This window comes from Vipera ursinii (assembly GCF_947247035.1).
Source record: "Vipera ursinii genome assembly, contig: SUPER_Z_unloc_6, whole genome shotgun sequence".
Lineage (NCBI taxonomy): Eukaryota > Metazoa > Chordata > Lepidosauria > Squamata > Viperidae > Vipera > Vipera ursinii.
This window is the reverse complement of record NW_028148444.1, coordinates 1-26106: the sequence shown is the minus strand read 5'-3', so window position 1 is coordinate 26106 and position 26106 is coordinate 1. Positions and strand designations below refer to the sequence as shown.

At 53.6% G+C, this 26106-nt stretch overlaps 2 protein-coding genes across 5 annotated transcripts in view; one reads left to right on the top strand and one right to left on the bottom strand.

Moving 5' to 3' along the window:
- PTPN23 (protein tyrosine phosphatase non-receptor type 23) overlaps positions 1-17962 on the top strand; it is a 64356-nt gene extending 46394 nt beyond the window's left edge. For 3 of the 4 annotated variants that reach the window (XM_083380079.1, XM_083380081.1, XM_083380078.1), the window contains 9 exons: positions 3371-3525; positions 5242-5393; positions 6957-7136; positions 8192-10325; positions 12148-12332; positions 13590-13694; positions 15136-15274; positions 15380-15496; positions 16190-17962. In XM_083380079.1, coding sequence (XP_083236205.1) covers positions 3371-3525; positions 5242-5393; positions 6957-7136; positions 8192-10325; positions 12148-12332; positions 13590-13694; positions 15136-15274; positions 15380-15496; positions 16190-16798 — 3776 coding nt within the window. In that variant the 3' untranslated portion in view covers positions 16799-17962. The remainder of the gene's footprint in view (positions 1-3370; positions 3526-5241; positions 5394-6956; positions 7137-8191; positions 10326-12147; positions 12333-13589; positions 13695-15135; positions 15275-15379; positions 15497-16189) is intronic. The other variant, XM_083380080.1, reaches the window with a different exon arrangement.
- A 2135-nt stretch (positions 17963-20097) lies between these two features.
- On the bottom strand, positions 20098-26100 carry LOC310650517 (sterol regulatory element-binding protein cleavage-activating protein-like). The gene is made up of 3 exons (XM_083380077.1): positions 24979-26100; positions 23644-23850; positions 20098-22626 (listed from the first exon to the last, which is right to left on the bottom strand). Exons 2-3 carry the CDS (start codon positions 23845-23847, stop codon positions 22381-22383), a joined length of 450 nt encoding a protein of 149 aa, XP_083236203.1. The 5' UTR covers positions 23848-23850; positions 24979-26100; the 3' UTR covers positions 20098-22380.
- Between the last annotated feature and the right edge of the window lie 6 nt (positions 26101-26106).

The window sequence follows — 26106 nt, the reverse complement described above, 5'->3', positions numbered from 1 at the left end:
TATGGGAGGGAGGGAGGAAGGAGAGGGAAAAGGGGAAGGAAGTATGGGAGGGAGGGAGGAAGGAGAGGGAAAAGGGGGAAGGAAGTAGGTTTAGGTTTTATTAAATTTTTATACCGCCCTTCTCCCGAAGGACTCAGGGCAGTGAACAGGGGAGGTAGGGGAGGGAGGGACGAGAAGGAAAAGGGGGAAGGAAGGAAAAGGGGGAAGGAAGGAAGTAGGGGAGGAATTCAGGAAGGAGAGGGAAAAGGGGGAAGGAAGGAAGGAGAGGGGAAAGGGGAAGGCAGGAGAGGAAAAGGGGAAGGGAGGAAGTAGGGGAGGAATTCAGGAAGGGGAGGGAAGAGGGGGAAGGAAGTAGAGGAGGGAGGGAGGAAGGGGGAGAGGGAAGGAGGAATTGAGGAAGGAGAGGGAAAAAGGAAAGGAAGGAAGGAGAGGGGAAAGGGGAAGGAAGGAGAGGAAAAGGGGAAGGAAGGAAGTAGGGGAGGAATTCAGGAAGGAGAGGGAAGAGGGGGAAGGAAGTATGGGAGGGAGGGAGGGAGGAGAGGGAAAAGGGGAAGGAAGTAGGGGAGGGAGGGAGGAAGGAGAGGGGAAAGGGGGAAGGAATTAGGGGAGGGAGGGACGAGAAAGAAAAGGGGAGGAAGGGAAGGAAGGAAGGAAGGAAGTAGGGGAGGAAGGAAGTAGGGGAGGAATTCAGGAAGGAGAGGGAAGAGGGGGAAGGAAGGAAGGAGAGGGGAAAGGGAAGGCAGGAGAGGAAAAGGGGAAGGGAGGAAGTAGGGGAGGAATTCAGGAAGGGGAGGGAAGAGGGGGAAGGAAGTAGGGGAGGGAGGGAGGGAGGAAGGAGAGGGAAAAAGGGGAAGGGAGGGAGGGAGGGAGGAATTCAGGAAGGAGAGGGGAAGGAAGGAAGGAGAGGAAAAGGGGAAGGAAGTAGGGGAGGAATTGAGGAAGGAGAGGGAAGATGGGGAAGGAAGTATGGGAGGGAGGGAGGAAGGAGAAGGAAAAAGGGGAAGGAAGTATGGAAGGGAGGGAGGGAGGGAGGAATTAAGGAAGGAGAGGGAAAAGGGAGAGGAAGGAAAAAGAGGGTAAAGAGGAAGGAAGGAGAGGAAAAGGGGAAGGAAGGAAGTACGGGAGGAATTAAGGAAGGAGAGGGAAAAGGGGGAAGGAAGTATGGAAGGGAGGGAGGAAGAGGAAAAGGGGAAGGAAGGAAGGAGACGAAAAGAGAAAGGAAGGAAGTACGGGAGGAATTAAGGAGAGGGAAAAGGGGAAGGAAATATGGGGGGAAGGGAGGAAGGAGAGGAAAAGGGGGGAAGGAAGGAAGTACGGGAGGAATTAAGGAAGGAGAGGGAAAAGGGGGAGGGAGGAAGTACGAGAGGAAAAGGGAGAGGGAAAAGGGGGAAGGAAGTATGGAAGGGAGGGAGGGAGGAAGGAGAGGAAAAGGGAAGGAAGGAGGGAAGGAAGGGGAGGGAAAAGGGGGAAGGAAGTAAGTAGGGGAGGAATTAAGGAAGGAGAGGGAAAAGGGGAAGGATTGGGGTTAAGGGTTCAGGATGAAGGCTTCGGATTAGGGTGAAGGGTGAGGTTTAGGAATCGGTGAAGGATGAAGGGTTAGGATTAGGGTTAGAGATTGGGATTACGGCTGAGGGCAAGGGCTAGGGGTGAGTTCCAGGGCTAGGAATTAGGGCTAGGATTTGGGGTAAGGGATTAGGACTAAAGATGAGGGTTAGGAACTAGGGTTAAGGATTAAGGGTTCGGATTAGGGTGAAGGCTGAGGTTTGGGAATCAGGGCGAAGGATTACGGATTAGGATTAGGCTAAAGGTGGGGGTTACGAATTAGGATTAAGGGTTCGGGCTGAGGGTAAGGGTTAAGGGTGAGGATTAGGAATTAAGAGGTAAGGGTTGTGGGCGAGGATTAGAAAGGACGCTTCAGGATGAAGGGTGAGGATTAGGGATAAAGGATTAAGGTTTAGGATTAGGGTTAGGATTGTGGTTGAGGTTTAGGAATTAGGGTTAAGGATTAAGATTAGGGTTAAGATTAGGATCGGGGGATTAGAGTTAAGGGTCAGGATTAGGGTCGAGGGTTAGGGCTAAGGAGGGTGGATGAAGGATTAGGGTTAACGGTGAGGGTTAGGGTTGAGGATGAGGGTAAGGGTTAGGATTAGGGATTAGGGTTAAGGATTAAGGATTTGGGTTAAAGGTGAGGGTTAGGAATTAGGGCTAAGGATTCAGGGTTTAGATTAGGTTTAAGGGTTAAGGATTACGGGTTAGCATCAGGGTTAAAGGTGGGGCTTAGGGATCAGGATTAAGGGTTAGGGATGAGGGTGACGATTAAGGTTAAGGATTTAGGATTAGGGTTGTGAGGATTAGGAATTAAGGTTAAGGGTGAGGATTCGGAATAAGGGTGAAGAATTGATGAATTACAGTTAAGGATTAAGGGTCAGGATTAGGATTAGGGTTAAGAGGGAGGGTTAGGATTACGGTTGAGGTTTAGGAATTAGGGTTAAAGATTGGGTTAAGATTAGGATTGAGGGATTAGAGTTAAGGGTTAGGGTTAAGGAGGGTGGATGAAGGATTAGGGTTAACGGTGAGGGTTAGGGTTGAGGATGAGGATAAGGGTTAGGATTAGGGGTTAGGATTAGGGATTAAAGATTTGGGTTAAAGGTGAGGGTTAGGAATTAGGGCTAAGGATTCAGGGTTCAGATTAGGCTTAAGGGTTAAGGATTACGGGTTAGCATCGGGGTTGAAGGTGGGGCTTAGGGATCAGGATTAAGGGTTAGGGATGAGGGTAACGATTAAGGTTAAGGATTTAGGATTAGGGTTGTGAGGATTAGGAATTAAAGTTAAGGATTAGGGTTAAGGGTTAGGATTTGGAATGAGGGTGAAGAATTGACGAATTACAGGTAAAGATTAAGGGTTAGGATTGAGGGATTAGAGTTAAGGGTTAGGATTAGGGTTGAGGTTTAGGAATTAGGGTTAAAGATTGGGTTAAGATTTGGATTGAGGGATTAGAGTTAAGCGTTAGGATTACGGTTGAGGTTTAGGAATTAGGTTTAAAGATTGGATTCAGATTCAGATTCAGGGATTAGAGTTAAGGGTTAGGATTAGGGTTGAGGGTTAGGGCTAAGGAGGATGGATGGAGAATTAGGGTTGACGCTGAGGCTTAAGGTCGAGGTGGGTAAGGGTTAGGGGTTTGGATGAGGATTAGGGATTAGGGCTAAGGATGACGAGTTCGAATTAGGCTGGACGCTGAGGGCGAAGGATTAGGGGTTAAGGATTAGAGATTAGGGTGGAGGGTGAGGATTAGGAATGATGGAGTTAAGGGGTGAGGGTGAAGGCTGGCCCGCCTTAACACCCCAACCCTGACCCGGGTTCTCACCTTCAGATGACCAGCAAGCCATCCAAAACCTGAAGCGGATGCTGGCCAAAGTCCAGGAAATGAGGGACCAGCGGGCATCGCTGGAGCAGCAGCTCCGGGAGATGATCCAGAAGGACGACCTGACCACCTCTTTGGTCACCACCGATCAGTCCGAGATGAAGGTGTGAAGCCGGGATGCGATCGTGGCTTAGTGGACTTCATCTCCCAGAATCCCCCAGCCGCCCATGCTTTAAGTGGGGAGGACTTTCACTCCCAGAAGCTCCAAGCTAGTCAAGAGGTCCTACAGACGTCTCTGAGATGCCTCCATCTACCTGTGGTGTCGAAAGCCCCTGGAGGACAGGAGATTGGAGAACGTTAGCTCGCCCATTTCTTCGGTTCCACCATGTTTTTGCAAAAGGTCCACTGCCAGAAGCATCCAGGATGGCCACCTTAAAGAGGTCCACCCTCAGATGTTTCTAAGATGGCCACCTCAAGCTGTCCACCTCTAGAAGCTTCTAAGATAGCCGCCTCAAGAGATCCACCCCCCCAGTGGCATCTATGAAGGCAGCTCCGGAACCTTCTAAGGTGGCCCCCTCAGGAAGTGCACATCTAGAAGCTTCTAAGATGGCCCCCTCAAAATCTCCAGTAGCATCTATGATGGCAACCTCAAGGGGTCCACATCCAGAACTTTCTAAGATGGCCACCTGAAGAGGTCCACCCTCAGTGGTTGCTAAGATGGCCACCTCAAGAGGTTCATCTTCAGAAGCTTCTAAGATGGCCAACTCAAGATGTCCACCTCCAGAAGCATCTAAGATGGCAACCTCAAGGGGTCTACCTCCAGAAACCTCTAAGATGGCCAACTCAAGAGGTCCATCTCCAGAGGTTTTTAAGATGGCCACCTCAAGAGGTCCACCTCTAGAAGCTTCTAAGGTGGCCACCTCAAAATCTCCAGTAGCATCTACGATGGAAACCTCAAGGGGTCCACCTCCAGAAACATTTTAAGATAGCCACCTCAAAAGGTTCATCTTCAGAAGCTTCTAAGATGGCCACCTCAAGATGGCCACCTCCAGAAGCATCTAAGATGGCCAACTCAAGAGGTCCATCTCCAGAGGTTTTTAAGATGGCCACATCAAGAGGTCCACCTCTAGAAACTTCTAAGATAGCCTCCTCAAAATCTCCAGTAGCATCTACGATGGCAACCTCAAGGGGTCCATCTCCAGAACCTTCTAAGATGGCAACCTCAAGGGGTCTACCTCCAGAAACCTCTAAGATGGCCACCTCAAGAGGTTCATGTTCAGAAGCTTCTAAGATGGCCACCTCAAGATGGCCACCTCCAGAAGCATCTAAGATGGCAACCTCAAGGGGTCCACCTCCAGAAACTTCTAAGATGGCCACTTCAAGGGGTCCACCTCCAGAAGCATCTAAGATGGCAACCTCAAGGGGTCCACATCCAGAAGCCTCTAAGATGGCCAATTCAAGAGGTCCACCTCCAAAACCTTCTAAGATGTCCACCTCGAGATGTCCCCCTCCAGAAGCATCTAAAATGGCAACCTCAAGGGGTCCACCTCCAGAAACGTCTAAGATGGCCAACTCAAGAGGTGCATCTCCAGAGGTTTTTAAGATGGCCACCTCAAGAGGTCCACCTCTAGAAGCTTCTAAGGTGGCCCCCTCAAAATCTCCAGTGGCATCTACGATGGCCACCTCAAGGTGTCCACCTCCAGAACCTTCTAAGATGGCCACCTCAAGATCTCCACCTCTAGAAGCATCTAAGATGGCCGCCTCAAACCTTCCTCCTTGCCTCCATCTTCTCCTATCTTTCCATCTCTTCCTCCTCCTCCTCCTCTTCCTCCCACGTCTTCGTAGCTTTGGCTTCACTCCACGTCCCCTCTTCTTTCCAGAAACTCTTTGAAGAGCAGCTGAAGAAGTACGACCAGATCAAGCTCTACTTGGAGCAGAACCTGGCCGCCCAGGAGAACATCCTCAAAGCTCTGACCGAGGCCAACGTCAAGTACGCCGCCGTTCGCAAGATCCTGGCCGAGGTGGAACACAAGTGAGTTGGAGGGTGAAGGGGCAGGAGGGGACCCCCACCCCAACCCCAAACTCGGTTGAGTAGAGTGGATCTTGGCTGGTCAGAAGGACGTGGGGGGGACTGGGACAGGTCCACGTGGACGATTCACAGAGGGGTCCCTGGGGCTGTCTTGAGCTGGGTGGTTTCGTTGCAGACGTTTTGTGACCCAACTAGGGAACATCATCAGTGCTAGAAGGGAGTGGGGAGGAAGGAGGAGGAGAAAGAAGAAGACTGTGAGGTCCTTGGTGCTCGTTGTCTTTTGGGTGGTTTCCTTGCAGACGTCTCATGACCCAAGTAGGGAACGTCATCAGTGCTAGAAGGGATTTAAACACTACTATATGAAAATAAAAGCAAACTCCATTCCGTTCTAGCCCTGATTATGTTCCCTAGTTGGGTCATGAGATGTCAGCAAGGAAACGACCCAGCTCAGAGAGCACCAAGGACCTCATAGTCTTTCTCCTCCTCCTCCTCCTCCTCCTCCTCCTCCTCCTCCTCCTCCTCCTCCTCCTCTTCTTCCTCCAGAATTACGGTCATGCTGATCGTTCAGTGCATCACCACCTGACCACAATCGTTTTTACGATCTTTTCTGCGGTCGCCGTAAAGTCAACCCCGCTGCCTTTCAGCCTGTCCATTCGTCGCAGGGGGGTGGGTGGGTTTGCCGGACACCAGAATTAAGCCCCAGTTTCCTGGCACAAACTCTCAAATCGTGGTCACGTGATGCCAAGAGCCGCAAAGGCGGGCCGGTTTGCCCAATGCCCGAACGCAATCGAGTGAACACGGGCGATGGGCCAATAGCGGTCAGAGCTTCAGAATGTCGTTCTAAGTAGCCCTAAACAAGTCCGTCATAACTTTGAACACTCGTAGGTTGAGGACTCGTTCTACAGTTGTCCTAGAGCAAGGATAGGCAACCTTGGCTCTTTTATGACTCGTGGACTTCAACTCCCAGAATTCCTGAGCCATGAAGCCCACGAGTCATAAAAGAGTCAAGGTTGCTTATCCCTGTCCTAGACTTACAATGCCTCATTTGCAACAGTTCACAACAGCACTGGGGAGGAAAAGTGACTTACAACCGATCCTCACCCTAACCGTTGCGCCATCCCCGCAGTCAGTCATCCGATCCAAATTTGGACTGCTTGGCGACCGACTCGTATTTATGACGGCCGCAGCGTTCCCGGGGTGTGTGTGGGGCGTGTGTGTCACGCAGTCCCCTTTCCCGACCAAAGTCAACTAGAGTGCCGGATTCGCTTTTGTTGGCCCGCCCCGCGATTCGCTTTGCGTCCGCGGTGATTTGCTTAACAACAGTTGTAAAGCGAGACAAAAACCAACACCTGGCTCGTTCCACATCAATTTTTGGAGGCCGGGCCGCGGCTGCTCGTTGAGCGGCCGCAGTCGTTTGGAGCACGTCTTGTCGTTGGCTTCAAAAATGGTCGCTAAGCTATCCGGTCATAGGTTCGAGGACTTTCTGCCTTTTGACGGGCGGGAAGGACACCGTCGGTCTGCCTGGGTGAGTCTCACCCCTCTTTTGTTCCCCCCACCCCATTGCAGGTGGAACACAACCCTGCAGACCTTGGTGGCTTCCTACGAGGCCTACGAAGACTTGATGAAGAAGTCGCAAGAAGGCAAAGAGTTTTACGCCGACTTGGAGAGCAAAGTGGGGAAGCTTCTAGAAAAGGCCCAGGCCGCCTGCAAAATGGCCGAAAGCAACCGCCAGCAGATCTTGGAGAAGTAAGCGACTCCTTAAACGGAAGCGGGACGGGGATGACTTCCTTTCGAGCGGGAGTTTCTGTTCTGGGGGGGATTCTGGGAATTGTTCCCCTCGTACAGCAAGATGGCTGAGGGATTCTGGGAGTCGTAGTCCTTCCCTCGTTAAGCGTGCAGGCTGGGGGGCATTCTGGGAGCTGAAGTCCTGCTCCCTTAACGCCGGCTGGGGAATTCTGGGGGTTGAAGTCCAACACTCTTAAAGCATGCCGACTGAGGGATTCTGGGAGACGAAGTCCTTCTCTCTTAAAGCATGCTGGCTGGGGGATTCTGGGAGTTGCTCAGATTAGACACAATCCGGTTTGCAGGCACGAGTTGAATTATGAGGAAACGGAGGAAACGGAGTCCTCATTAGTCCCCAGTTGGGGGTGGGTTGTGCGATTTGTTCAGATTCGCTTCTGTCTGAACAAACCTTGCTACATCCAATGTCCACAACGGGGTAGCTTGTCGTGGACAATTTGCTGCGCACAATTCGTCGCGGATAACTGGGAGCGGACAACCCATCGTGTACAATTCGTCGTGGAAAACTTTAACGAAAAGCTCATTGTAGACAATTCGCCACGGCCAACTTGCTGCGGACAGCTCACGGTGGACAATTTGCCACCGACAATTCATCGCGGACATCTGGCCGTGGACAATTCGCAGCGGATAATTTGCCACGGACAACTGGCTGTGGGACAAATGGCGGACAGCTCAACAAAAGCAAAAATTAAATTCGCCCGACCGTGGCCAGTAATATACGAAAATCAGTCGTAAAGTCAACCCAGACATACGACCAAAACGGGGTCGCCAATAACAAAAGCAACCGAACGAAACCATTCATACCTCCTTGAATCGTCCAGTGACCGGTTATCCTGCAAACAAGTTGGCCGTGGCGAGCTGTCCTTGACCTTTCCAACGACACCCCTGCGAGATAGGCCTGGCCGAGCGAGCGCGGCCTGCTCCGAATCCCGCGGGGAGCTTTCCCCGCCGAGTCTCCGAGCTGAGCCTCACCGTTTCCATCTCTGTGCTTCTTTTGACAGGGAGATGAAGAGGAAGCCCCCCGCCCGGCCCACTAGTTCGAAACCCACTCTGCAAAAGAAAGCTTCGGAGGCCGAGCTGAGCTGCGAGCCTTTGAGCCTGTCCTCCATTTCGCTCGCCGACTTGCCCGAGGAGCTGCGCAGCCTCCCGCCGGAGGTCCTAGCCGCTCACCTGGCGCAGCTGCCCGCCGACGCGCTAGCGGCTCTGCGTAGTGAGCCACCGTTGCCCGCACCTGGCGTCAAGGGTCCGGCGGGCGAGTCTTTTGGGGGAGGCATCCCTTTCCGGCCCCCCTTTGATCCGGGCCAGTTCCCGGTGACCGGACCCCCTCCACAGCCGTACCAGTCCACCCGGATGTCCACCATCTCCGGACATGCTCCTTTCCCCTTACCGGCTCCCCGAAGCTCCGCGCCGTCCCCTTTGCCGAATTCACAGGTCTTCCCGCCGAGGGTTTCCGCCGCCCCGGGTCCGGCCCTCGGCCCACAAACACCGGTTTACCCTGGGCCCTCTCTGCCACCCCCGAGGACGTCTCCACAGCACGTACCAATGCCTCATCTCGCCCCGGAGTCGGTTTACGGTGTGGGACCGTTGCCGCCATCGAGCGGGGTGTTGTCGGGAGGCCCACCCCCACCTCTGGCCCTCAGGCCTCCCGCGCCGGTACCCGGCCCCTTTGTCGCCCCCCATTTCCCACAGCTCACGCAGGGCGTCTGTCCCGCCACCACCACGGTGGACAGCCTGCAGGCCCCCATCTCCAGCTGCACGGCTCCGCAGGGCATGACCGGTGCTCTCCCCCAGTGGGCTGGGCCTCCTTCCCAAGGGGGCTTTGTGGGGGGGTCTGCCCCCTACCCTTTTGCCTATGTCCCAGCCGGCACGGTTTCCTTCCTGCCTCCTTTCTCCGGCCCTCCGCCCCAGCCCACCTTCCCGTCGCAGAGACCCCTCCGTCCGTCCTCCAATCAGCCGGCTTGCATGCCGGCGATGCCCACCGTCCTGCCCCCGCAGCAGCTGCCCCACTTCCTGCCCCAGACCCAACAGCCACAGCCGGCCTTCCGCCATCCATACCCGTCTCAGTCCCACGGCCCACCGGCACTCCCGAATCCAGTCCCCCCGCATCCCACTAGCCAAGGGCAGCTCCCGCTCCAGCTGGGACCTCAACATTATCAGTTACCGCCCCGGGACCCGCTACCGTCCCACTCGGGCAGCTTAGCCTTCTCCGTCCCAGCCCCCCGAGGCGTGATGGGCCCCGTCCAGCCGGTGCCCCTTCATCCTCCTGGCGCGGCAGCCTCCCTTGCGTTCGCTCCTGTCGCTCCGACGTCAGCTCAGCTCCCGGGAGTCCCTGTAGCGCTGGTGGGCCCTCAGCCGGCCCCGGTTAGCCAGCCTCTCCACCGCGTTCCTCCCGCCCCTAGCCCAGTTGGAGGGGCAGTTCCTCCGCCAGCCCCCTCTCCACGCCCCTCCATGACCCTCCCACCCCCCTGCCTCTTGCCCTCCCAGCTGCCCCCCTCCTCGCTGACTCCCGGAGCTGCATCGTTGTCGCACGGCGCCCCCGAGGTCCCATTTCAGCGCCCGAGCAGCTCCACCGACGACCTGCTCTCCTCCAGCCCCGAGAGCCAGCACGGGGGCGCCAAGCCGCCCGTCGGGCAGCCCCTCCTTCAACCCACCAAAGCCGACGCCAAGGACGGCTGGAAGCCCAAAGCCGTCCAGCTGATCGAGAACGACCCATACGAGAAACCGGAGCGTCTTTGGCGTCTCCTATCCGAGCTCGAACGTTTCCAAGGGAAGGTCTCTCAGTTGGAGAAGAGCCCCGCGCCGGGGACGGTCAGCGAGCTGGATCACATCTGGAGGGAGCTTCAGGAGGCCCAGGAGAAGGACACTCGGCAGCTGTCCATCGCCATCGCCCGTTGCTACACCATGAAGAACCGCCACCAGGACGTCATGCCGTACGACCGGAATCGAGTGGTCCTCCAATCGGGCAAGGACGACTACATCAACGCCAGCCGGATCGAGGATCTCTCCTCCTACTGCCCCACCGTCATCGCCACCCAGGCTCCGCTGGTGGGCACCGCCTCGGACTTCTGGCTGATGATCTACGAGCAGAAAGTCTCGCTGGTGGTGATGCTGGTGTCGGAGCAGGAGATGGAGAAGGTGGGTCGGGTTGTGGGGGCGATTGGCGTGGGCAGGGCTCAGAAGCCTTCGGCGTTCTTGCCGGTATGGTGATCCGGAGAGAGATCTTGGCAGCAAAAATGCACAGGGCGAGGGTCCGGCCGTGCCCACGGTTCTCTGAGTTTTCGGACCCTCTCCAGAAGCTGTGCTGGATGGAGAGAGGGATGGTGTATATATTTCAGAAGGATAAAATTGAAAACTTTGCCGGATTGGCTGCGGTGGGGAGCTGCTACTAAGCCAGGAGAGTCGAGGGGCAACAGTAGCTTTAGAAGCAGCGGGGGGGGGGCTTTGGGGGCAGAGAAGGGCTACGATCCGGGTCGGGCCTTTGCCAGGAAGCAAGGGTGGTGGGGGACGCCCTCCACTTCCTCATCCCCTGGTGCTCTCCGCCAACCCCTTCCTTTTTATCACCGATGATGTTATCTGGACACCGACTCCTCCCCTTCTCCTCTTTGTCCTCCTCTTCGCAATCCCACCTTCCTTCTAGCACTGATGAGGTTGTTTAGACTCCTCCCCTTCTCTTAGTCCTCCTCTCTGCAATCCCACCTTCCTTCTAGCACTGATGAGGTTGTTTAGACTCCTCCCCTTCTCTTAGTCCTCCTCTCTGCAATCCCACCTCCCTTCTAGCACTGATGGTGTTGTTTAGACTCCTCCCCTTCTCTTAGTCCTCCTCTCTGCAATCCCACCTCTCTTCTAGCGCTGATGGTGTTGTTTAGACTCCTCCCCTTCTCTTAGTCCTCCTCTCTGCAATCCCACCTCTCTTCTAGCACTGATGGTGTTGTTTAGACTCCTCCTCCCCTTCTCTTAGTCCTCCTCTCTGCAATCCCACCTGTCTTCTAGCACTGATGTTGTTTAGACTCCTCCCCTTCTCCTCTTTGTCCTCCTCTCCGCAATCCCACCTCCCTTCTAGCACTGATGGTGTTGTTTAGACTCCTCCCCTTCTCTTTGTCGTCCTCTCTGCAATCCCACCTTCCTTCTAGCACTGATGGTGTTGTTTAGACTCCTCCCCTTCTCTTAGTCCTCCTCTCTGCAATCCCACCTCCCTTCTAGCACTGATGTTGTTTAGACTCCTCCCCTTCTCAGTCCTCCTCTCTGCAATCCCACCTCTCTTCTAGCGCTGATGCTTAGACTCCTCCCCTTCTCTTAGTCTTCCTCTCTGCAATCCCACCTCCCTTCTAGCACTGATGTTGTTTAGACTCCTCCCTTCTCTTAGTCCTCCTCTCCGCAATCTCACCTTCCTTCTAGCACTGATGTTGTTTAGACTCCTCCCCTTCTCTTAGTCCTCCTCTCTGCAATCCCACCTCTCTTCTAGCACTGATAGTGTTGTTTAGACTCCTCCCCTTCTCTTAGTCCTCCTCTCTGCAATCCCACCTCCCTTCTAGCGCTGTTGATGTTTAGACTCCTCCTTCCCTTCTCCTCTTCGTCCTCCTCTCTGCAATCCCACCCCCCTCCTAGCACCGGTGATGTTATTTAGACTCCTCCAGGTTTAGGTTCAGGACTCCAAGCTCCATCGTCCTCACCCATCGCTCTTCTGCCTGGGCTCGATAGGAGGAGAAGCCACACAAATTCCACCCCTCCGTGGTCTGGTTTTCAAAGCCGGCCTTGGCTCTCTCTCTCTCTCGCTCTCCGGCTTCTGATCGGGCTCCTCTCCGCCCCTACCAGAAGAGCGATGGCTGAGGAGGATGGAGATTGGAATCCTGATCTGAACGAGCACAAAAGTCTCTCCTGCAGAGAGTCAGCCCCAGCTTTTGGGGGCGAGAAGTTTCAGGATGACCCCACCCCTTTCTAACCTTTTCCATCTCGACAGCAAAAGGTGGTCCGGTACTTCCCCACGGAGCGAGGCCAGCCCATGGTCCACGGCCCCATCACCCTGGCCCTCACCAGCCTGAAGGCGACCCCCACCCACCTGGAGAGGATGGTTACGCTGCAATTCCACAATCAAAGCTTGAAACGGACCGTGATCCACCTGCAGTTCTCCTCCTGGCCAGAGCTGTACGTAACCTCGGATTGGTGGGAAGGGGAGGGGCCAGCCAGAGCCCCATAAGGCACTGCGGGGAAGGTGGGGGGGGCAGCCTGGTTTGGGCGCAGCAGATGGGGCTGAAATGGTCTCTGGGGTTGATCGAGATGGGCAGTATGTGGAAATGAATGAATGAATTGAATGAATGAATGAATGAATGAAGAAAAAAACCACACGAATCAACGAATGAACCCATGAATGACAAAAACCATGAACGAACGATTTTTAAAAAATATCGGTGAAAAAGACCCGCAAATTTAATAAACGAATGAATGGGGGGAAAAACCCCGCAGATAGCCTCCGTAAACGAATGGAAAAAATGAGCGAATGAATGAATTTTTTTTCCCAACGAATCAGTGAAAGAAAAAGAGACACATTCAATAAGTGAGTGAAAGCAAGAAAAAGCGCGAGGTCCATTTCATAAAGGAGTGAACGGAAAAGGGCAACATAAAGGAATGCATGAAAAAAAAACCCACACGAATGAAAGGAATGAATCTTTTAATGCATCGGCGAAAGAAGAAGACGCATTTAACGAGCGAACGAAGGAAAAAGCGCAGGTCAATTTAATAAAGGAATGAATGAAACGTCGCTTGTATATTCGATAAATGAAGGCGTGGGGGGGAAAATCCACACAAACGAACGAGTGAAAAAGCCAATTTTAATGAATCGGTGAAAGAGAAAGACACGGGTGGAATGAATGAATGAACGAAAGAGAAAGTGCGGATCAATTTAATAAAAGAATGAATGAAAAAGCGCATATGTAATCAATAAAGGAATGCATGGGGAAAAAAACAACCCACACAAATGAACGAACGAATAAAGCATCGGCGAAAGAAAAAGGACCAAATTTCATGAATGAACGAAAGAAAAAAGCGCAGGTCGATTTAACAAAGGAACGAATGAATGAAAAAGCGCGTGTGTATTCAATAAATCGGTGAACGACGACCACCTCGCGAACGGGCGAAAAATTTTTTAAGTTGAATTTAGAAATGAATGAACAAACGAAAGAAGAAAAAAAAGCTACCTGTACATTGAACAAAACGCAGGAAAAAATGCATCTTAAGTTTCGACGAAGGAACGAAAGAAAAAACGTACAGACGTAATCGGTGAATGAAAAAAAAAGCCACACACAAATGAGTGAATAATGTGCGAATGTAAATTTGAATGAATGAATGAACTAACGGAAGGAATGGGGAAAATAATAATAATAATGGATGAATTTCTTCCCGTAGCGGCCTGCCGGACAGCAAAGGGAATCTGATTCGGTTTATCCAGGACGTGCATAGCCATTACTTGCACCAGCGCCCCCTTCACACCCCTATTGTGGTTCACTGCAGGTAACGCACAACTTTGGGGCATCCAGGGTGGGTCTCGCTGCCAATCTTGCCCATGTCGTCGTGGGTCTTCGGGGAGCATCTGTGGCAATTCTCCGTGGCCAGCTCGTCGCGCCCAGCTCGTCACGGGCAACTAATCAGGGCCAGCTCGTCGTGGTCAACTTGTCACGGCCAATATGCTACGGCCAGCTCGTCACGGCCAGCTCGTCTTGGCCAACTTGTCACGTCCAACTAGTCACGGCCAACTCATCTTGGCCAGCTCATAATCCTAATCCTAATAGTAAAGTTGGAAGGGACCTTGGAGGTCATCTAGTCCAACCCCCTGCTCAGGCAGGAGACCCTAGACCATTTCAGACAAATGGCTGGCAAGTCTCTTCTTAAAGCTTGTCACGTCCAGCTCCCCACGGCCAACTCGTCAGGGCCAGCTCCTCACGGTCAACTCATCACGGCCAGCTCGTCTTGGCCAACTCGTCACGTCCAACTCGTCACGTCCAGCTCATAATCATAATCATAATAGTAAAGTTGGAAGGGACCTTGGAGGTCATCTAGTCCAACCCCCTGCTCAGGCAGGAAACCCTAGACCATTTCAGACAAATGGTTGCCCAGTCTCTTCTTAAAGCTCGTCACATCCCAACTAGTCACGTCCAGCTCCCCACGGCCAACTCGTCAGGGCCAGCTCGTCATGGTCAACTCGTCACGGCCAACAAGCCGTGGCCAGCTCATAATGGCCATCTAGTTACGGCCAGCTCGTCACGGTCAACTCATCATGGCCAGCTCATCTTGGCCATCTTGCCACAGCCGGCTCATCTTGGCCAGCTCATAATCGTAATCATAATAGTAAAGTTGGAAGGGACCTTGAAGGTCATCTAGTCCAACCCCCTGCTCAGGCAGGAAACCCTAGACCATTTCAGACAAATGGCTGGCCAGTCTCTTCTTAAAGCTCGTCACGTCCCACTAATCACATCCAGCTCCCCACGGGCAACTCATCAGGGCCCGCTCGTCACGGCCAGCTCGTCTTGGCCAACTCGTCCCGTCCAACTCGCGGCCATCTCAGCAGGAGAAGAGTTACCCTGACATCGAAGAAACGGTGAAATAGAATCACCGAAAGAAAGGATGCCAAAAAAAAAAGGACAGCGGGAAAGGCGAACGACTAAAATTGAAAACAATTACCTCAAATTAAACTGAATGGTTAAAATTGTCCTGCAAGCAAGTTGTCCCGGAGCGAGTTGGGCCGTGGCGGACGGGGCGTGGCAAGTCGTCCCGTTCAGCTTTTTTTTCCCTTTTTTCGGAGTGTGTGTGTGTGTGTGTTTTTCCCCCAGAACACAGCCTTTGCATCAAATCCCCCCTCCCCGTGGGCCTAGCTGATGCGGGTCCTGTGGGAAACGGACCCGCAAGATTTTTGGAGGGGGGCAACGATTCTCTTTCTCTCTTTTCTTCCTGGCAGCTCCGGCGTGGGCCGTACGGGTGCCTTCTGCCTCCTCTACGCCGCCATGCAGGAAGTGGAAGCCGGCAACGGCATCCCGGACTTGGTTCAACTGATCAAGCACATCCGTCGGCAGAGGAAACACATGTTGCAGGAGAAGGTGCGGGGTGGGGGGGACAGGTGGGTTCGGCTCCGGGGTAGCGGCCGGCTTTGGGAGCGGAGGGGGGGGGCGCATGGGTCCTGACGGATGTCGCTTCTCTTGCAGGTCCACCTCAAGTTCTGCTACGAGGCCGTCTTGAAGCACGCCACACAGGTGCTGCAACGGCACGGCGTGACAGCCACGGCCTCCACCAGCAAGCCGGCCAGCAGCATTTCCCAGAAGGTGAGGCAGGATTGCCCACTGGTTGGAGAAGGGGGGAAGAATTTGAGCGGGGAGGGCGGGGAGACAGACCCTTGAACCCACCACCCACCCACCCGGGGACGCTTCGGAAGGGGAAGGCCGAAGGACGCAGGAGAAACGAGCTCTGCTTTAGGCCAAGCACGTCCGCACTGAACTTTAAAAAGAAAAAAAACCTGCGGACTTCCAACTCCCAGAATTCCTGGGAGTCGAAGTCCGCAAGTGTTAGGAAGTTGCCAAGATTGGAACACACACACACAAACACACACCGCCGCTTTTTAGACGACGTCCTCGATGCTCAACGGTTGGAGAAAAAGCCGTAAAAATGGGACGAAACTCTCCCTCGGCACATGGGTTCAAGGGAATGGCGGAAGTTCTTAAATCGGCTGCCTGTTTGTTCAAAGCCAATCTGGCTTGTTCCCCCTCCCCCTTCGACTTTGCCGGTCGGGTGGATCGCAAAAGGGGGACGGCGTGGCTCCGGGATACTGCGACCGTCCCTAAATGTGAGTCGGTGGTGAAGCAGCCCCCGTGACCGCAGAGATGCCGGAAAGGGTTGTGTGAAAAATGATCATCGGTCATTTTTTTTCAGCGCCGTTGTAACTTGGAACAGTCACTAAATGAATCGTTTTATGTAGACTACCAGCACGCTCCGCTCAACCCCCCCCTCTCTCCTTCCAGGTCTATCTCCAGCAGGACCCCCAGGATCTGGTCTTGGGGGGCGACGTCCCCATCAGCTCCATCCAAGCCACCATCGCCAAACTCAGCATCCGGCCTCCCCCGGGCAGCCCCGAGGCTGCCCCTAACGGTCGAGGATTCGAGCCGGCATCCTCTGTTCCCCCCTTTGACGCCTTGCTCCCGCCGGCATCATCTTCTGCTGCCCCACTGATCTTTCCCGAGCCGAGCGGTCCGGAGAGCGCCCCGGCATTTTCTCCGCCCGCCACGCCTGCTCCGGCATCGCTCGAGACGGAGGCCATGCCAACTGTAGAGACGAGCGGCTGGACGGAAGAGGAGACGAGCGAGGATAAGATCCCGGAGGGTTTGCCGAGTCTTCCCAGGATGGAGCCGTTGGCTTCCGCCCCGGTCCCGCCAACCTCCTCTTCCTCCTTGGAGCTCCTGGCTTCGCTCACCCCAGAGGCCTTCACCCTGGACAATTCGCTGAAGGGCCGACACAGAATGAGCAAGCAGAGTTTCCTCCAGCCGCAGAACGGGGAGGGTCTGCGAGGAACCCTCCCCAGCGACGACCCTCTCAGCAGGCTGGACCCCCTTTGGACCCTGAACAAGACCTGAGCGGTGGACGGACGCACGGATGGCTGCCACCCGCTGCCCCACTCCGTCCGTCCGTCCTGGACTTTCCTCGGTACCGGTGGAGTCCCGGGCGAGATGGTGGTATTTATCGGTCAGCCGCTGCGGGAACAGTGTGGCGACGCTGACGCCCGAAGCGGTTACTTTTTCTGGTTGCCTTTTCTTTCTGCCACTTTTCAGCCCCAGGCCGGGCCACTGACCGGGACGATCGGTCTGCTTGTTTCGGTATGCTTCAGTAGCGATAGCTGAGCCGGGGAAGCAAAGCTGCGGCGCCAGCCCTTGCTCAAAGCTTTGGGGGCTGCCCTCCAGTCTGATTGTGGGTGGGCATAGACGGTTCAGCTGTTCAACAAACACACTCTCACACACACACACACGCACAACACTCACGCAGCCCTACACACAGCTTAGACCCCTGTTCTGCAGCGAATCGACCTGGGACGAGCCATTAAAAGGCCAGGCTGGGGTCCCTTGCATTGCCCGTTTCCTTCTCCGTTAAACTTGGTATGACTCGAGACGATTCCAAATGGGGGTGGGTTGGTCCCGGGAAAGCTTTGGTTGACCCTTAGTGGGATCTGGCTTTTCCTTCCAGCATGCCCACCACCTTTGCATCCCTAATGTTCCAATTCGGTTTCCCGAAGTTTTCTGTTGTTTTCTCCCCCCCCACCAAATGTCTCGGTCCCTGATCCAGGGGTCACGAGGGTCCCCCACTGCGTGGGCTACGCAACCCGTTTTTTTAACTCAACAACGGGCACGGAATACCTCAGCGGACGGCGTGCCCACCCCCCCACCCCAAATCGCTTATCATCCGACAAGGAATGGGCAGTGGGACGTCTGAAATTAGCCCCCCCTTTTCTTTCCTGAGAGCAGAAAAAGCAGCGGGAAACTCGTCGACGTTCCCTCGGGAGGACTGCACCGTGCCGTTTGTCGAGTCGCGCCTTCCGGCCGCCGCCATTTTGCATTCGGCAGGCGTTGGGAGAGGTTTTCGGTTTAATTGTTTGGGTTTTTTTTTTTTAACTTCTTTCTTCTTCCTTCTGTACAAATGTTAATATCGGCTTCCCGTTTTCCACACACTTCCCCTGTAACTTAGAACCCAAAAGTTTTTCAGTTCTTTGCTACGAAGGCAAATAAACGGGGCGTTGGGAGTTGGCATCCTCGCTTGTTGGATTGTCTTTTTTCCCCCCCTTCCTTCTTTAATTCAACCTCATTGATTTTATTGATTAAATGTATTTCCCCCCATCTAACCACAGGGTAACAACTGGGCGGCTTATCTATATCTATGTAATGTAATATTACATAGATATGTAATATCTATGTAATCTATTATCTATCTCTAGATCTATCTATATCGACTATGTTATCTCTATATTATCTGTATCCTTACCTATCATCCATCTATCCCTCCATCCATCCATCCATCTAGCTGTCTATATATCATCTCTATATATTTATCATCTCTACCGTTATCTCTACCTATCATCTATCTCTACCAATCTCTATATATCTATATGTCATCTCTATCAATCATCTATATATCTATCATTTATATCTACTGTATATCTACCTATCATTTATCTTGATCTGTATCTTTTGTCATCTATATTTTCTATCTCTTTCATCTATCTGTATATATATGTATATGTATCTACGTGTATGTGTGCATGCATGCATCTATATCTATCTATCTATCTATCTATCTATCTATCTATCTATCTATCTATCTATCTATCTATCTATCTATCTATCTATCTATCTATCTATATCTGTGTGTGTATGTATGTGTAGGTGACCTCCAAGAACCCTTCCAACTTTATTATTATAAGAGATAAAATAGATGATAGATTTACTGTCTCCCTCTCATATCGATCTATTTGATCTATTAATATCATCTATATTTATAGCAGGGGTGTCAAATTGGTGATCTGCGGGGCTGGATGCATCAAACGCAGGGCCACGCCCATCCCAGCTCTGCAAAGGCAAAAAAGGCATGCTACGTCACGTGACGCAATCGCGTTTGACTTCCATGATCTATAACATCTGTCTCTCTCATCTCTATCTATCATCTATGTATCCATATCTATCTGTCTGTCTGTCTATCTCTTATCAACTATCTTATCTCTACTGTATATATCTACCAATCACCTATAACGATCTGTATACGCCTGTATGTCGTATATAGCCGAGTTCTCCAACCTTTCCGGCTTTGCGGACTGGTGTGTGTGTGTGTGTGTGTGTGGAGGGGAGAGGGGGGTGGCTTGACACGAGCGGCAGACAAGTCCACGCATGCGGGGGGGGGCACCTGCGTGCCTGCGGCTTGCGCGAACGGAACCAGCGCGCAGGTGCTCGCCCGCTCCTCACGCAGACAGGGATTGCGTTTTCCCGCACTCGCCCGTCACTTCCGTGGACCGGTTCTTTAGGATTCACAGCCCGGTAGCGGGCCGCAGCCTAGGGGGGTTGGAGACCGCTGCAGAGGCAAACCGGCCAGCAGAAGCTCCCAGAAGGGTAACGCAGGATTGCCCACTGGGTTGAGGAGGAAGGGGTGTGTGTGTGTTTGTATGTGTGTGTGTGTGTGTGTGTGTAGGAAGACAGGCCCTTGAACGCCCCCCTCCGGGGACAGTTTGGAGGGGGAAGGCCGCAGGACCCAACACCTACGGATTTCCAACTCTCAGAATTCCTGGCTGGAGAATTCTGGGAGTCGAAGTCCGCAAGCCTTAGGAAGTTGCCAAAATTGGAACACACGCACACACACAGCTACTTTTTAAGCAACAACCTCGGTGCTCAACGTGTCGTCCTCCACCTCTTGACGGCGAGCGAGCCCGTCGTTTTTACGCCGCGAAGTGGAAAAACCGTTAAAGGGAGTGTCGTCCCATTTGTCGGCTTTGGGAGAAACGTCGCGAAGCGGGACAAACGCGCTCAACAAGCGGACGAAGGGACTCGCGGACGTTCTTAAATCGGTCGCCTGCTTGTTCGAAAGCGAATCTGGTTCCTCCCCCCCCCGCGACTTTGCTCGCCGGAGGATTTGCAAAAGGGGGACGGCCTGACTCCGGGACGCTGCGACCGTCCTAAATGTGAGTCGGTTGCGAAGCAGCCGGATGTAAAATCATGTGACCATGGAGATGCTGGGAGGGCCGTGTGAAAAATGATCATCACTCCACTTTCTCAGCTCCCGCGCTCGTCCGTCGCTACCGCGGACCGGTTCTTTATGACTCACGGTAGTGGTCCGTAGCCTAAGGGCAGAAATGCGCATTTTCCGGTCTCTTTTCCCCCCCAAAAAACCACAGGAGCCATGAAGTTAGTCCTCTTTAATGTGCCTTGTGCCTGTACACATTACAAAACACAATCGGGTATAAAAGCAGCATCTACCGTCCAATCGAAAGGGTACGGCAGAGCTAAGGCCACCGAAGGCATCGTACGGGCACCGGACCCCAATCCGGGGAGGGGGAGGGGGAAGAGGGAGGGCAGGGCAGGGGAAGAGGGGTTGTGTCTGGCCGGCTTTGCACAACCATCGCGCGGTCGTTGCGCGGATTTCAAGCTTTCAGAATACAGGCTGTCCTCGGTTTACGACCGGACACTTAGCGCCCGTTCAGAGTTGACGACTTATAACCAAAAAAAAAAAAAGGACTGGGTCTGAAGGTCACTGCCCACCACGGTGACGTCACCACGGGCGGATTTGCAGCACCCGGGGGGGGGGGGTTTCGCCCGATCCGCGCTTTACGATCGTTCGTCCCAAAAGCGAGCACGCCGAGTTTTTGGCATCACTGCTGTAGCGAGCAATGGGTTTGCGTGCTGAACAAAAAAAATGTCGTGCCTCGGGCCGGTTGCGGGATGGTAGGCTACTGCAAGCAGTAGTAAATGTGTGACGGACCCGTTTTACGGCCGTCGTGGGCAGGCTCTGTCAACGGTCGTAATTCGAGGACTGCCGGTATCCCACCCACCCCCCTAGCCGTGAGAAAACACACGTCTGGAAATGGCCACGGTTGAGAAACCCTGGAATGGTCCAGCCCTACCGTGCCCCACCCCACCCGGCCTCGGGTGCGAGGCAGCTGACCTCGTGTGCGAACCCGTTCTTCTACACTATAAAAAAACTAGTTCCTACTTGAATGGCTTTAAATTAAGAAAAAAAAACCCACGTATTCTGAACTGCTCTTCCCAAACATTCCTCGTCTCTTCTCGCTAACCCTGAATCCCTTCTTTCGCCATTCCGGTTGATTCCTCCGGCACGGCGCCCACATTGGCTCAGCAGACAAACTTTTAAGTTTCATAGTACCCTCCACGTTGGGTCTTCGGAACAGAAAACTCGACATGATGCTAAGCTTGTTTCCGCTCGCCGAGAGAACTGTGTTGTTTAACCGAAAAAATGTCTGTCCGAGGCAGACTTTGGTTCCCGGAAAAAAAAAAAAGCCATCGTTCAGCCATCGGCTGAACCGTGATCTGGAAAGATCGGGCAGGGCCTCTCTCCATTTTCACTGGGGTGGGGGACAGCAAGGCCCACAGCCTACAAAGCCCCCTTGAAGTCCACCAGGGGGAAAATCGGTGGAAACCAGGGGGAAATCCCGTCCCTGGTTCTCACGCCTAGGTTTGCAACAGCCAGCGAGCCAGTTTTGGCGATCTCGGCTTACGACCGCCAGCTATCTCTACCCTGCAAGCTTACGTGCCGGAATAAATAATTATGTACAGCAGAAATAAATACGACAGGGAGTAACTGTGCACTTTTCATGCCGGCCGCAGCTCGCTGGCTCAGGCTTGGGGTGGTTTAATCGGTCCCACTCGTTTCCTAACCTCTTTCCGTAGACTTCCAGGCCCCCGAATTGCACCCTTGTAGCTCGGGAGGCAACAGGGGCGGCTAAGACGGCACTAGGGGACCCTCCCATTCTTTCCTCAGCAGATCCTTTCAAAGAGTCTCGCATGGCCAGACTTGGAACCTGGCCAAACGGACCAAAAATACAACGTCGCTGCTGCAAGGTTGCCGCAACTGTCCTACATGGCTCGCCAAGTGTTGTTCCCCCAGTATCCACACACTGCAAAACTCTCCTACATGGCTCGCCAAATATTGTTCCCCAGTGTCCACCCATTGTGAAACTGTCCTGCAAGGGTCGCCAAATATTGTTCTCCAGTGTCCACCCATTGCGAAACTCTCCTGCATGGCTCGCCAAGCTTTGTTCCCCCTGTATCCACACATTGCAAAACTCCTGCGTGGCTCGCCAAATATTGTTCCCCAGTGTCCACCCATTGCGAAACTCTCCTGCATGGCTCGCCAAGCGTCGTTCCCCAGTGTCTACCCATTGCGAAACTCTCCTGCATAGCTCGCCAAGCGTCGTTCCCCAGTGTCCACCCGTTGCAGCCCTTCTAGAATGGTGGACCTGGCCTTACCCCGCCTCGCCCCAAATCCAGAGAAGACCCACGTCTGGAGGATTTGGCAAGGGAACTCCTTCCCATTCTTCCACAGGACAGGAAAGTCTACCAACCGTCTTCCCCATACAGCCGTGTGACCAGAAGGAGCTTGAGGAGGTTGGACGGGTTGGGGGGGGGGGGGAAGGGGGCTTCCTAGTCCTCTTCATTTGCCCACCCCTTCAGTCTCGCTTCTCAAGCACCGACGGTACATAAACCAGGTTGAGTTCACTGCCGAAGTTGCAAACGATGGCCGCGTTCTCCAGCACCAGGATCTGCCGGGCCGGCTGCGATTCGTTACTCTTGCCCAGGTAGACGGTCTGTAGCAAGTCGCCGTAGCCAATGTCCCAGAAGGAGACGCAGCCCTGACCGCCGGTCACCAGCAGATTGTCTGAGATCACACCTAGGCTGGCCCCACAGCCCATGTCCTGCGCAGAGAGGAAAGCGAGAAGAGGGTCAGAAGCGAGGCTCGGCGGGGAGAACGAGAAGCAGCAGGCCATGTCGAAGCTTCAAACTCTGCACTTGCCACGTTCGGACGATCTGCGTCGCTAGGTGGCGAAGCAACGCCCTCCTCGAATTACGACCGTTGGTTTAGCAAACCCTGGAAGTTACGCCAGCGCTGAAAAATGTGGCTGGCCACCGGTCCTTGCGTATCACGTAGGGCAAGGGTCTTCAACCTCGACAACTTGTGGACTTCCACTCCCAGAATTCTTCAACCAGCACAGAAGTCCACAAGTCTTAAAAGTTGCCAAGGTTGCAGACCTGCCCTCCCCCCCCCATGACCCCCCTCAACATAAGAGGATTAAAATTCCGGCAATTTGGCAACCGGCATGCATTCAGGTGATCACAAAACCGGCACGTACTCATGACACAACCCTGTAAATCCCTTGCATCGGGGTGGAATTGGAGCGACTGAACGGAGCTGAGAGTTTGCCAGCCGGATGCCCTTCCCGACACCTATGCAAGGTTCGTAGCAGATATATTTTCTCTTTGGTGCTCCCTAAGATCGAACTCACAGCTCCGGATGGCGAGCCGAGAGTACCCCCTGTAGGCCCCCAACCAGCCTGTTCTACTTAACTACGGTCTCACTTAGCAACAGAAATCGTGGCCTCCGTTGTGGCCGTAAGCCGAGGACTACTTGTAACTTCGGCGAGCCTCGTTTTTTGTGCTCGGGTTCGAATTGCACAGCCCCGGTACCCATTTTGAGCAACGCTGGAACGTTCCCTAGCGAATCTCGAAGGAACAAGGAGAGGAGTGACCTCAAAACAGAAACAGACTTTTGAATCTGCCCCCTCTCCCCCCAAAAGAAACAGACGAGCTCGCTCAGGTCTCTTTGTGTCTGTGTGTGTGGGGGGGGGCTTCGAAGGGTGGGTGGGCTGTCTGAGAGGGATTCTGGGAAATTTCGAGCACTTCTCCAGCTGAGACCCAGCAGGACAGGAACCCACCTGCTGAATGGAGTAGTGCTTGATCCCCGAGGTCCGGTCCCAGATGCTAATCACGTCGTCCAAGCCGCTGCTGATGACGCACGAGGTGGTACAGGTGAGGGACGTGACGTCGCCCCGGTGCGCGCAGATGTGGCTGACTCGGCTACCCGTCAGCACATCCCAGAGGCAGATGGCGCCGTCCTGGCCCCCGCTCGCCAGCACCATTGTCTGGAGGGGGGGAAGAACGAGGGGGGTCAGGTCTTTTTAGGGCCTCTGTCCAGAGAGGGTGAGGATAGAGGGAGGCAGGGATAAATGGGTGGATGGAAGGAAGGAAGGAAGGAAGGAAGGAAGGAAGGAAGGAAGGAAGGAAGGAAGGAAGGCGAGGGAGAGGAAGGAAAATAGAACGAGGGAGAGAAGGAGGAAAAAATGGAGGAAAGGAAGGAGAGGGAGAGAGGAAGAAAAATGGAATGGAGGGAGGGAGGAAAATAAAAGGAGGGAAGGAGGAAAAAGGGAGGGAGGGAAGGAAGGAAAGGGAGAGAGGAAGGAAAAAAATAATAGGAACAAAGGAGGGAGAGAGGAAGGAAAATGGAATGGAGGGAGGGAGGAAAATAGAAGGAAGAAAGGAGGGAAGGAGGAAAAGGGGGGGAGAGAGGGAAGGAGAGGGAGAGACAAAGGAAAATGGAATGGAGGGAGGGAGGAAAAGAAGGAAAAAAGGTAAGAAAGGGAAGGAGGAAAAGGAGGGAGGGAGGGAAGGAAGGAAGGAGAGGGAGAGAGGAAGAAAAATGGAAGGGAGGAAAATAAAAGCAAAGGAGGGAGGAGGAAAGACAAGGAAAAGGAGGAAGAAAGGGAAGGAGGGAAGGAAAGAGAGGTAGATAGGAAGGAAAAAAATAATAGGAACAAAGGAGGAAGGAAGGAAGCTAAGGAAAAAGGGAAGGAGGAAAAGAGGAAGGAAGGGTTACCGCCAGGGGACACCGGAAATGAGCAGGAGACCCTTTACAAAATCATAGAACGAGACAGAGTTGGAAGGGACCTTGGAGGTCTTCTAGTCCAACCCCTTGTTCAAGCAGGAGACCCTTACCAAATCACGGAATGACTTGGAAGCGATCTTGGAGGTCTTCTAGTCCAACCCCCTGCTCGAGCAGGAGATTCTTACGGGAGGATTGAATCACAGAGCCGGAAGAGACTCCCGGAGGTCATCTAGTCCATCCTCCTGCCCGAGCGGGAGACCCTTACAGAATCACACAGCCGGGGAAGGAACTGAGGAGGTCATCTAGCCCAACCCCCGCTGCTGAACGGCCCGTTGCCCTATCAGCAAATCCCTCTTCCCCCACCCGCTATTCCCGCGATGCTCCCCACCTGGTCGATGTAGACGGCTGTGATGGCGCCCGAGTGGCCTTGCAGGGTGAAGAGGCAGCACGAGTCCTCCAGACGATACACCTGGATGGAGACGAACGGCAGTTGGAGCAAAGGGTTAGGGCCCGTCGCTCTCTTCCCGATTTGCCCGTCCGACGAGGAGGCACCGCCGAGAGCGAAGAGTGTCCACCCCAACCCGGCGCCCAACGTGGGACCTCCTTGCCCGCCAACCTTCTGATGTTCTCGAGATCTGGTGGAGGAATCTCAGTTGCTTCTTCCAGACCTAGCTGAAGAGCCGGAGACCCCCGGGACAAACTGGACACTATGGGTCCCACCCTAGGTGGGCAGGATCCATCATCCCTGGCTGAGCCCCAAGGTCTACCCCGATCCCTTTCTCACTCGGAGTGTGTGGTCCTGGCTGCCGGTTACCAGCCGTCCGGCCGCCGCCTTCAGGGCGGTGATGGGCTTTTGGTGAGCGCAAGTCACTGTGTGGGTCAGGTGGCAGGAGAGGACGTCACTGGCGCTGTAGACCGGTGGGACGGGAGGCTGTTCCTACCTAGAGAGGCTGAAAAGAGAGAAAGAGAAAGAGAAAAAAGAGGACAGACAGAGAATGAAAAAGCAAACAGAGGAAGGGTGAAAGGGAAAGAGGGAAAACAGAAAGAGAGGCGGAGAAAAGGAAAGGGAAAGAGAAAGGAAGAGTCAGACAAAGAGAAAAAGAGAGAAACAGAGAGAGAAGAGAAGTAGGAGAGAGAGAAAAAACAGTAGAAGGGAAAGAGCGAGAGAGGAGGAGGAAAGAGAGAAACAGACAAAAAACAAAGGGAAAGAGACAAGAGAGAGAAAAAGAGAAGCATAATACAGGGAGAGAAAGAAAAAGGGCGAGAGAAAGGGAAAGAGACAGAAAGCCGGAAGGGAAAAAGAAAAAGAAAACGGCAATGAGAAAAAGATACAGAGAGAAAAATAGAGAACGAGAAAAAGAAACAGAAGGAGAGAAAGAGGAAAAACAGAAAGATCCAGACGGCCTGCTTTAAGAGGGGAGGACTAACTCCCAGAATCCCCCACCAAGCCATGCTTTAAGAGGGGTGGACTTCCACTCCCAGAATCCCCCAGCCGGCATGCTTTAAGAAGGGTGAA

Bases quoted from the DNA above. Each gene is read 5' to 3' on its own strand.
- LOC310650517 (XM_083380077.1), bottom strand. From the start codon at position 23,847: ATGGTGCTGGCGAGCGGGGGCCAGGACGGCGCCATCTGCCTCTGGGAT. The intron at 22,627-23,643 runs GTGGGTTCCTGT...CTCTCTGCGCAG, and splicing joins AGCACTACTCCATTCAGCAG to GACATGGGCTGTGGGGCCAG.